The following is an 11,561-nucleotide window of genomic DNA, read 5'->3' as shown; positions in this document are numbered from 1 at the left end:
AGAAGCATTGACACCAAGTATGAGTCTTCGGAACTGAGCCGGCAATTTATTATGAATTTTTAAAAATCGTGTTTTTTAAAATTCGCGGGCCGTTTGGTGTCTTCGTAGGGAGCCATTTTGGAACCAAAATCGGGAAAACAGACGTCACTAGTCCCATGACGTCGGCAGGCCACCACACGCTGTCATTCGCTTGAGCCGCGACAGCTACGACGTCACGGGCACACTTCCGGTAGCGGTGAAAATCGTCTGCTCGAGCCGCCACGCGAACCCCTCGGGCAAGCGCGAGCCAGCTAGGCATTGCCTTCGCGGGTATGGTTTCAATTTACCTCTGCCGGCTCTTGCTGTCGCGAGTTCAGGAGCCAAGAAAGCGCAGAGACCGGAGAGACGCTGCCGACGCACGCTGCTCCTCGGGAGTGCGACAACCGGAAGTCGTAAACCGAACGTCAGCGAATGACGTATTCATGGGCGGTGCCCAGTCCCGGAGCTGTTTTCTTTATTTTTTTATGGTGCCCCGCGCGTATGAGTTGAGGGGGGAGAGGAGGAGCGTGATTTTTAATCGTCTATAACTTCGTTGTTATTGATGCTAGCTCAAAAATTCTTGCGCTGGGGTGACGAGTGATGGATTGCCTATCTTTACATAATCTCAATAAATTTATTTCATAGTCCCTTTAAGTTGCAAGCCGTCAGATGTAGTACAGAGGTTATACACCAGTACTTGTGCACTTGGAATATTATGATGCAAGTGCGATACTGGAAAACGGTAAGAACCTGCGGTACGTGTCCCCTACACTTTCCCCTGTCTATAGAGAGGGAGCAGCCCATGTTTAAATTAAAGTAAATTTTATTATACAGAAGCTTATTAATGAGTTCTGGGCCCCTAGCAAACTAGATGGAAATAAAGTGAAACTTTTAATCTTTTTTTACATTGTTCCTGCCACACGTTTAGGAATCTTCAAAATCACTACAGTGTCCAAACAGTTTTTTAATGACTGTAATCGTTGCTTTTTTATAAAATCAGCTGCAAGGTTTTGCTGTTTTGCTACACTTACTTTTTGTGTACCATTGCTTTTTGTGCAGATAGATGCGCACCAAGGTGTCTAGCTTTCTGTAATCCCAACACATACCTCGGCAATCTGCTTCTTGAGGTCCTCATTCTCAGCAAGCAGCCGCTGGTGTCGTTCCTCCTCCTCCTTGCTCGTAATGGTGTCCATCAGGCTCCGCACGTCCGCACGCTCGCGGGGCCGTCGCACCAGCTCTATGATCTGTGCAGCAGTGCAATGATACGAAACAAAAGGAGTGTGAAAATGAAAGAAAAAAAAGATCTGATGGAGTATACCGAGAAAAAAAAAAAAAACGAAACAAATAGTAAGAAAAACAAGTGCGTCAGCCAGCATCACAAATATATGAGGCCTAATCCAATCAAAATAAAAATGAAGAGGTCAAAGGGAACGCAAAGCAAAATTCGGAATACTTGCAGCTGAAAACCAATGTAAACAGGAGAAAAGCTGCCAGGAAACCACTGCTGGGACAGTGGGCCCAAGGAGCCTTCTCTGATCTCCCCTAGGGAAAGAAGGGATGGGGTTGGACGTAAGGTAAAGTGAAAGGGGTTGCAGCAACCGGGATGGGAAAGCACAGCAGCCCTCTGTTCTCTTCATTTCATTCCATGTTGAATATGATAATCCGCTTGAAGTAATGTGACCTTATAGTTCATGAAACAAGGCAGAAAGGAGAAAAAAAGAGCTATATTCGTAGCTGTATTACCTCCACAAGCCACAGCTGCGAAGTATGCCTGACAATAAAGAAATTCCTGCCCCAAATAATAATAGTACCGTGTTATCAGCCATAAAGCCTGCACATGGTCTCCGATGAAAAGCAGAATTTTAACCTGGAATGTGCAAGAGGAGCAGTCATGCTGAGACTCTTCACTCTGCTGTCTGGTCCACTTTCCAGCTCCCTCTCCTTTGTACACCACTCCCATCAAAGTTGACTAAGAACTGAGCAGTTCCAGTTGTAGTACAGTGGCTCTGTTATGCAACACTATAAGCTGGAAGCAACCCAGAAGACAAAAGCTACCACCTAACAGCCTGAATCAAGCCACACATATGCAGTGTAGAAATTAGTTTGTTACTGCACATTATGCTGTTGTGTTCAGTGTTCGACTGAGAACTACAGAGAGCAGGAACCTCGTACCTTGGGTACAAAGATGAGTGCCATGGAGAGAAAACTGCAGAAGATGATGGCCAGGGCGACAAACGCAAAGGTGGCGTCCTGTTGGCTGCCAATCACCAGTGTGACTGGTGCCGTGATCAGACACAGCACCTGGTCACGGCGATGTTGGGAGATGGAAGAAAGCATGTTGTCTATCAATTCAAACCTCTCACCTTTCCATTTACACACATCTCACACATAATATAAAACAGTAACTGTAGGCCACTGCTGCAGCTAGAGGTAGCAGCTACGTGTTTGCGGCACAGAGTACCGTAAAAAGTCCAGAGATATGGCCCAGCCCATGCAGCATGCACACCAAGCATGTCTCATAACTAGGGCCCGGAAATTTAGGCATTTGCCTAAACATGCCTATGAATGCCTAAACGGGGGATGTTTGCACTTGCCTGCCTTTTTGTCATTTTTTAGGAAATACTACCTATTTAACCGCATTTTTTGCCTATCAATGCCTAAATACGGCACTTCGGTCCTCGGTGCCGTTTTTCAATTTTGAGACATCTGTCTATGTATGGTGAGAGACGCGCGCCGATGCACGCACAAAAGGTGCGGATCTCGCCGAACGTTTTTCTCGAATTGTAACCTGAACGTAGTGTAATGAAGTGTTTATCTCGAAGTGCAGCAAGTGGCGTGTATTGAAAGAGACCTGAAATACATTAGTGCAAACTTCTCGACATTGACGGAAAGGATGACAAAGTTGGAAAAGGCTGGATACTCAATAGATGAATCATTGAAGGTAGTGGCAGAAGTACCAGCAGCACTTCGGGGAGTGGAAGGAAAGGGCACTACTGCTTCTACGAAGATGCAACAATTGGTAGAAAAAAATAGATGCCTAGAAACAATTTCCCAAATCAGAGACTTCCTACGTGGAGACGATAAGGCCACATCACCTGAAGGCCTAAGCCTTTATCAACACTCATGATTTAGGTTCACGCCACTAAGTTCATGTGATGTCAAAAGGATCTTTTAAAGTACAAAGTTATGCTTAGCAAAAACCGAAGCAGCTTCAAGTTCGAAAACCTGAGAATGCGCTTTATTGCTTCAGTTGAGGACTGCGTATGCTCTGTGCTTGACTTACAAATCTTGTACTTATGAATAAGGAGTATTATTCAAAGTGCCTATTTTGTGCTTTAGAAAGAATATTTCAATATTTTTTAGAGCCTAGGTGCCTGCCTATTTCAGGGTTCTTTAGTGCCTAAATTTCCGGGCCCTACTCATAACCTCCCAGTACAGTCTGTACTCTCGATAACTTGAACTCAAAGGGGCCAAAGATTTGTTCAAATTAAACAGAACTGTACTAATGGCGCACTTTTTTAATAAAATTGATGTTGGCAGGACAACAACACCAGTTCAAATAAACCAGAAGTTCGGAACAAATAGGCTGGATGATGTGAGTAGTTGAACTGCTGAAAAATAACCTGTTCAATGTGATATGTCTACGCCTATGCAGATACTTATATCGCACCATTTCTAGTTTCATGTTATCATCAGGGTAAAGGAGTTTGAGACATGCTAGGTGCAAGCACTCCATGGCAGCCGAGCTTGCCACGGGTATTTGGTCCATATTAGCATAAATGTAGACACTATGAATAAAAAGACAGACCATGAACAAATGCCAGAAGCGCATCTGTATTCATGCTTCTTCAAGCTCCAAGCATGTCCTGACTAGGCCCCATGCAAGTCTTAATGGCTATCTTGTTTCCCACATGTGAGAGAAGCATTGTTACAAGCTTTTCAATGCAACAAAACCCAACACATCAAAGGTACAAGAAATTTCACTTCAAAAATTTTTTTTTTGCTACATCACACGAAGTCTGATGTCCCACATATAGCGGGTGGCCAAATGGCTAGCAAAGTTCACATGAGCAGCCTTTGCCACTACCGAAGAACCTCGCTGATACGTTCCCGGTTCATGCGCTCAAAATCGCAGGCAATATAAGTGTTCCAGAGAGTTGCACTATTTTTCTTCCAGTTAATACGATCCCAAATAACATAATATTCTGGCTACTACATTTAAAATTTCGACAAATTCTGTTTGTATACAGTAGATCCCGGATATTTCGAACTTGAAGGGGATCGCGAGATAGTTTGATATATAAAAATGGCAATAGGTAAGATTATGTGTAACCTAGAAATACATTGCACCCAAGCTAGTGACGCACATTTTGCAGCGATGTGCCTCCCGCTGCCATGCTAATAGCACATCGCTCACTAGGAATTACTAGGCCTAATCTGGTTTGCATCAAAGCTGCAGCAGCCGGTGCTTTGAAACTAGCCAATGCCTATCATAAGAGGTCTAATCCTGCTACGAGTACACTATAAATAGCAGAATCTCGCATTAAAATTAAGGTGCAATTAGTTTCCGCAATGCCTTCCACATCGAAGCAAGTGAGACGAAGGCTGCCGCTGGGCTTCAGTCAATCAGGTTGACTTCACTGCATGAGAGCAATGTGGTATGGAATATGAGTACAAGAGATTGAAGACAACCTTCAAGCACACCACACGTTCACCTTGCGCTGTTAAACTGCATCACGCAGTTTTACAGCAGCCAAAACCGTGCAGCCAACCTGTTTTTGCATGCAAAAATGATCGCAAGAGCCCCTCATGCATGGTATTTTTAAAGGAGTGTTTCGAATGATATAATAATAACAATAATAAAAATAATTTGATATAACCAGGCTGCAAACATGATTGCCTCTCTTCCTTGTGTGCTGCCTTTTTTGAGCTTTGTCTCTTTACGAAACCATCTACCAACTAGCCCCCCAGTGAGTATTACCATGGCTGTAATACATTCAGTAATCAACAGCACATGCATAAACATGTGAGTGGACCAAATCTGGGACATTCGGCATGAGCTGAAATGTAGTGGCAGGTGACTTCCCTACAGTGCAAGAGTGCAAAGGGGCAAAGCATTAAAAAAAAAAAAATGCCAACATACGAATAGGCCATTCCCGCGGGGATGCGACATGAAGAGGAGAGATGCAGCACTTTATTCCCAGCGCTAATGGCAAGCAGCGAGGCGTCTGTGAACTACGATACGCTTACATATGAGTGGGCCTGAGGAATGCCACATGAAGAGCAAGAACGCTGCGACAGCGAGTTGCAGTGGCGGCTTCCCCCCAGTGCATCGGTGCAAGAAAGCAAAGCACCACCAGCACCACCACCACCACCACCAACAACAACAACAAAAAAAAACAATGATAAAGAAAGATTCCGGCTACTTGTGCCAATGCCTTCGACGGACTGGATGCGTTGCGAAGTTTCTTCTGCACTAAGGACAACACAAATGCACACTGGATTCTGCAAGCACTAGAAAAGGAGCTGTTCAGAGCTTGCGTGAAGAAACGCTAACTCACATATGCATGAAGTGAAATTGTCAATGAGTCCCTTTGTACCTCATTCAATAGTTTCATTTTGCAAATTAAGCGGTTTCAATAATACATTTCCCCGGATATTACCCCTTCCAATCTCACCATCCCTCCCCCAACCCCTCAACACATTTTTTTAATGAAACGTATCAACAGGGTTCTATATGGATAGCTCCATTTACAGTGACATGCCATAACATTCATTATACAAAAGAAAGCAGATAATCACGAAAAGCTGCATTACAGACAGCCCTGGCTATAAGCAGTAGCTACGTTATTAGTGGTCAGAGCAGCACTTAAAGGATTCCACATTGAACTTCGACAGCAGGAAATTTTGGATACTTACCACAACGTTGTATATGCTCATGCCAACGAGGCGAGAGTCGTTGAGCTGCTTGATCTTGACACTCCGCGTCTCATATGCAAGGAAGATGCCAAATATGAGCAACAAGCCCTTATAGCTGTACATCACGCCTGTGGCCAGGGAAGAGAAAGGGAGAAGGGATGAAATAAAAGTTTTTCTCAGCTTGGTCTGCTCAACTGAAACATTTAAGTATGGGTGCTTTTCTTGATGTGGAATCAACAAGCCACTGTCCAGTCGCTTCAACATGCCAGTATATCCCCTAGCTACAGCATCTTATGTGTGGCAAGCACCAATTGAGATGGCTTTCTGTTTTGCTCATAGCAACCGGAGTATCTTAACCAATACAGTGCACAATGATGAATATGTGCGCTTGAAAAATTTGCTAGAGTAGGCCAATAGGCTACCGTATTTGATTCTGCAATTATGCTTCAGTGTGATCCTTCTGCGTAGGAACAGCACTTTCAAGAAATGTGACTGGCTCTAGTTCCTCCTTCTAAGCCTAGCGGAGACACAACTGAAGACAGAAGAAAACAAAGGGCCCAACCCGCTGACACACTGATCAATCCACACGACACATCCCAGACCGCAAAAGCGACCACTGCTGATTCTTCTGAAAAAAAAAATTAGGCACGTTGGCGATTATGTGAACAGAGTTTAAACAAAATATTTTTCTCTAAAAAAAAACTTTTTGCTCATGTGAGCACTCTTTGAAGTTTCCGCGAAGAAGCAAAAGTTGGTTGGAGTTAAAAATTAGTAATTTCAAAATCAAATGCGAAACAGGATGCAATAATAAGTCCTATTTTAGAATATTTAGCTTGCATTGGTCTTTAAACTGACTTTGTTAATTAAGCTGTGCAAGAAATGCAGCGTTTTAAGAAATATTTTACATGAATGTCATTAACATTTCAGCGTCAATAATTTTTTCCTGCTTTCACTCACTGCAGTAGCTTATGCAAAAAATAAATTAAAATTGGTAAACAAAGTACTTGTTAAGAAAACTACTGCCAAAGATTGCAAAAAGTGACTTTTGTCTGAGATTCAGACGTGAATTAAGGATCAAGGCCCTCCAGTTAAAGATATGTGGGATGGCTCATAATGTGCACCAACTTTGATGCTTGCAATCTAGCAATTCTATTTCGAGTAAATTTAGTTTGTTTTAAGAAGAAAAAAATTGAAGCCCGCAGCTGGCCTCCTCGGTAGATATTACCGAACTATGTCTTCACTGTAGAACACGTATTACCATCCTGCTCAATATGAACGCATAAAATGTGACAGCACATTATCTCTTGGCAGATAGCTACAGTGCATATTAGTGCCATAAAAATAGGCGGCGGTACATACTATTGCACTCAATATAGCTTGCAACGCATCCAATGGGAACCAACTAAGGTTTCCACTTTATGCTAAATCAAAGCCAGATATCAAAAAGCACTCCAGTTACACAAGCATTGTGTACTTTGTTGTTTGCGTTGGCAGCTAACTGCAACGATTTCCAGCAACATTGTGCTTGCACTGGCTCCCTAACTAAGCCCCTATCACATCTTGTGCAAAGCAGTTCATATTGAACATGATAGTGAAGGCAGTGAAGACAGTTTGGCAGTATCTATCGAGGAGGCTGGCTGTGGACTTCAAAAATTTTTTTCTCGTGTCAAACATAATTTACTCAAATTAAAATTTCTAGATTGCAAGCATTGAAGTTGGTACGTATTATGAGCCATCTCACATATTTTTATCTGGAGGGCCTTGATTCTTAATTTGCGTCCGAATCTCAGGGGAAAGTCACTTTCTGCGAACTTTAAAAGTAATTATCTTAAAATGTATCCTGTTTAACACTTTCAATTTATTTTTAGTATAAGCTATAGCAATAGGTGAAAGCCGTAAAAAATTATTGCGGCTAAAATGCTAACGACGTTTGTGTAAAAAAAAATTCTTAAAATGCCACATTTCTTGCTTTTTACCGAACCAAGAAAACGCGAAAAATTCTAGCATGGTTTCATTAACAATATCAGATTAAAGAACAACACAAGTTAAAAATTTTACAATAAGATTCGCTATTGCATCTTGTTTCACATTTGATTTTAAAATTTTGAACTCCAACAAACTTTTGCTTCTTTACGGAAAGTTCAAAGAGCCTTCACGTGAGCATTTTTCGAGAAAAATACTTACCAACTACCCAATTTTTTCAACAGAATCGGAGGTGGTCGCTTTTGCAGTCTGGCACGCTTCGCGTGGAATGATCCCCACCACCACAGGCATTTATAGCCAATGTGGCACAACAGGAAAAATAGCCCACCAAGCCAGATGGCATGATTGCGTGACTCGCAGTGCTCGAGGGCGGGCTCGATGCGGACATCCTCATCGGAGAGGGCGGGTAGCTCAAGGGGAAAGACCTCCAGGTGGCGCTGCATAGGGTCCACCAGCTGCCAGGCGGAGAGGATCACCGCATCCACCAACACCAGGCCACCAACCATCCCGTACAGCTTCCAGCTCTCCACGCGCTGGAATGACAGGCCCTGCAGCACAGGGAAGACAGGCACACATGTGGGGGAAAAAAGCCTGCATCCAAGCACTAAAGCAAATAAGTGTTCTCCCCAAGGGAGTGCAAAGGTGACAGCAGGTGAGTGAGCATGGCCCCTAAATGTTCAAGGAGCGGAGGCATCAAACTTGTCCACTGCAGTCACAGCAGACATTTTTGCACTTTTACTGAGATGCCCTCTCCAAGCAGAAATTGCTGGCAGCACTAAAAGGTCATTATCTTATTACGATTTTGAAGTGCATGCACCTGAGGAGGGTAAAACAGCCAGACCTACAGGAAACCACAATAACATCATCAGAGATGAGTGGGAATTGAAATGGGAAATTGACACTGTGATGTGCACTTGCACAACAAAGCATCAATTCATGAAGGCCTAGCAAGCGAATAAGAGATTCCAATGGTTATGCGTTTGCGATTCAGTGTTGTAAGCGGACATACTCATGAATATAAAAGGCGCGTAAAAGCATCAGAGGATGATAACACAAAATTAATTCGAAAGAAGGAGGCACCCTCAACTGCACCTAAAACAAACAAACCAAAGCAAGATATATAAGTGCTGGCTGCCTTCTAAATTTTAAATTTGTAGGCAAACAATTTTTACTAACTCGAAAAGATTCTTGTGCAAGCTCAAGTATATTCTGCACTTCTGCAGCATGATACTCCCGGTAATAGCCACACAAATTGATTAACAAAGAGCAAAAGCTTGAGTATGCACCAGTCTCAGAAAATGACGCACCTAAACACACGAACTCCAGCAGTCAATGGCCGAATTACACACACACACACACACACACACACACACACACACACACACACACACACACACACACACACACACACACACACACACACACACACACACACACACACACACACACACACACACACACACACACACACACACACACACACACACACACACACACACACACACACACACACACACACGCACACACACACACATGCATATTGTTACGCCACATAGCGGCTTACTGAGGAGTTCAAGGAAGAAGAGGAAGGAGGTGCACGCAGACTGATCTAAGCTGTGAGCCATTTGCAGCCAGTTTTGATCCGTCGAGCTCTCATCTGTATTAAAACCATTTCATCTGCTACACTTGGTGCTAGGTGCTGGGTAACATCCGGGATTCGCCAGTACCCCGTCGCAGCTGCTGTACAGCACATTTGCCACCTTTAACACCTTAAAGAGTTCCTTTCAATGGCTACCACGCAAGCGACGCAGACCCAGGAACAGCGAGCTGAAGAAGAGATGACCTTGCCCCATCAGCGAGAACCGCGTACATTCCACGGTGAGACCGAAGAGGACGTTGAAGAATGGCTCTGACATTATGAAAGGTGCAGCAAGTACAACCGTTGGAACTCTACCACCCGCCTGTACAACATTGTTTTCTTCCTTGCTGGCACGGCTCTGACTTGGTTTGACAACCACGACGAAACTCTCATGACCTGGAGCCGGTTTGTTGAAGAAATCACGAAGACCTTCGGAGATACTCTTGCAAAGAAGGAACACGCTGAGCCTCAACTTTCCCAGAGAGCCCAGAGCAGTCTGCACGCGCCTCCCTCGTCTTCTTCCTCAGAAAGCTGCTATGTGGCGTAACAATATATACAGGAAAAAACTATGGCTGCACAGAAATCTATGGGGTTTTCCCTGGATATCTGCATTTTAACTTTAATGTTTTGACAAACAAGTTCTTTTCTAGTAATCACTGTTCTGTTCTAGTAATCACTGCAGTTTCTTCAGGTAAAAAAACTAGAGAGCTGATTATGGTGCTTTTGACAAAGCACAACGCTTCAACCCGCAGGAACCTACCTTGCTTTCGGACTTGGACTTTGTCGTGAGGCGGTGCACTCTCCATATCTTAGAGAACATTGCACCAAACGACAATGTGAACCCAATGGCCAGGAACCACGACCGAGCCTGCAATGACCAGCATTCACGGTGCACAACTCTCTATTATGTCACAACTGCCACTATAGTTTTCTAGTTCTTGAGGCCTGGGAAAAAGTTAATTGATTCCGACTTGCTTCCTTCATGTTTCATTTGCGGTATAAAATTTAGCTGTAGTGTACAAACACTTGAAATATAGTCTAACCTGTTTGCACATAACATTACAAGTGTGCTGTAAAAGAATCAATGAGGACTTCAGTGAAATATCGCTCCTCGCATTACAACTGAATCGCTGTGAGGGCTAGACGAAACAGCTTGGAAGCACAGTAAACACTCCCCATTAAAATCACCTAGTTTGATAAAATGTTGCTCGATTTTATGTCTTTCAATTTTCACAATAACGTTTCATAGACAGTCGAAAGAGCACTAAGTATGAAGTGACTAGTACGAAGAAGCAACGATGAGAGGATGGAAGAGGCAGTGTAAGCCGTTGCTCAATTGCAGTATTGAGGACCTCCCCTCGAAAAAAAAAAGACTGCTCCCTAAGGCTGGAGCAGAGCTTCGCATTACAATAATGGTCTCACTACTACAAAGTAAATATATTAGATTTCTACGACTCAAAACTGTAAAAAAATGGCAGAAGTGGCAGTTACAAGGTTTCCCTTTGCTAGCAATTATGCAACATACCTGCCCGCACATCCTGAGGTATGTTCATTATGCATAACACTCTTACATTGTCAAATGCTGCAAAAACATTTTGGGGTTTAGTGCTGCACTCAGAAAGAAAGCAACTAAGAAGTAGTCAGGCAATAGCACAGCAGTGGTCATACCTGGCAGATGTGTGCATATCTAAACTCGCTGACAAACTGCCCGTCCAGGCCAAGCAGGCAGACACACACCAGGCAGAGGATGATGCCGATAAGCATGATGTTATTGCACATGGGATGCGAGAGCTGTATGTACCTGCATGCACATGTAATCGTGTGAGCACGGCAGAGTGGCAGTGCTGGACACAGCACACACAGCACTATTCGAGGTGGTCTTCACCGGTGCAAACATTGAGTTGACATAAAGCAACTAGAAATGAACAAGAGAGGAGCCTGAGTGGTTGGTCTTCATTGCAACTGAAACTGGCTACACTAAATGATGGCAATGAGACAAGAA

General features: G+C 43.6%; 1 protein-coding gene across 4 annotated transcripts in view; it reads right to left on the bottom strand.

Annotated features, from left to right (window-relative positions):
- Nucleotides 1–11,561, bottom strand: part of GABA-B-R1 (gamma-aminobutyric acid type B receptor subunit 1) — a 52,645-nt gene that overhangs the window by 14,940 nt on the left and 26,144 nt on the right. For all 4 annotated transcript variants that reach the window (XR_016291061.1, XR_016291062.1, XM_089582863.1 and 1 more), the window contains exons 11-16: nt 11,228–11,360; nt 10,320–10,427; nt 8,249–8,468; nt 5,938–6,065; nt 2,191–2,319; nt 1,125–1,262 (exon numbers count right to left, since the gene is read on the bottom strand). Coding sequence is in view for 2 of the 4 variants with exons in the window: in XM_089582863.1 (XP_089438989.1) it covers nt 1,125–1,262; nt 2,191–2,319; nt 5,938–6,065; nt 8,249–8,468; nt 10,320–10,427; nt 11,228–11,360 (856 nt within the window). In the remaining 2 variants the exon portion in view is untranslated. The remainder of the gene's footprint in view (nt 1–1,124; nt 1,263–2,190; nt 2,320–5,937; nt 6,066–8,248; nt 8,469–10,319; nt 10,428–11,227; nt 11,361–11,561) is intronic.

This window comes from Amblyomma mixtum, chromosome 3, assembly GCF_055824585.1.
Source record: "Amblyomma mixtum isolate Tamu chromosome 3, ASM5582458v1, whole genome shotgun sequence".
Taxonomy (NCBI): Eukaryota; Metazoa; Arthropoda; class Arachnida; order Ixodida; family Ixodidae; genus Amblyomma; species Amblyomma mixtum.
This window is presented reverse-complemented; position numbering and strand designations above follow the sequence as displayed.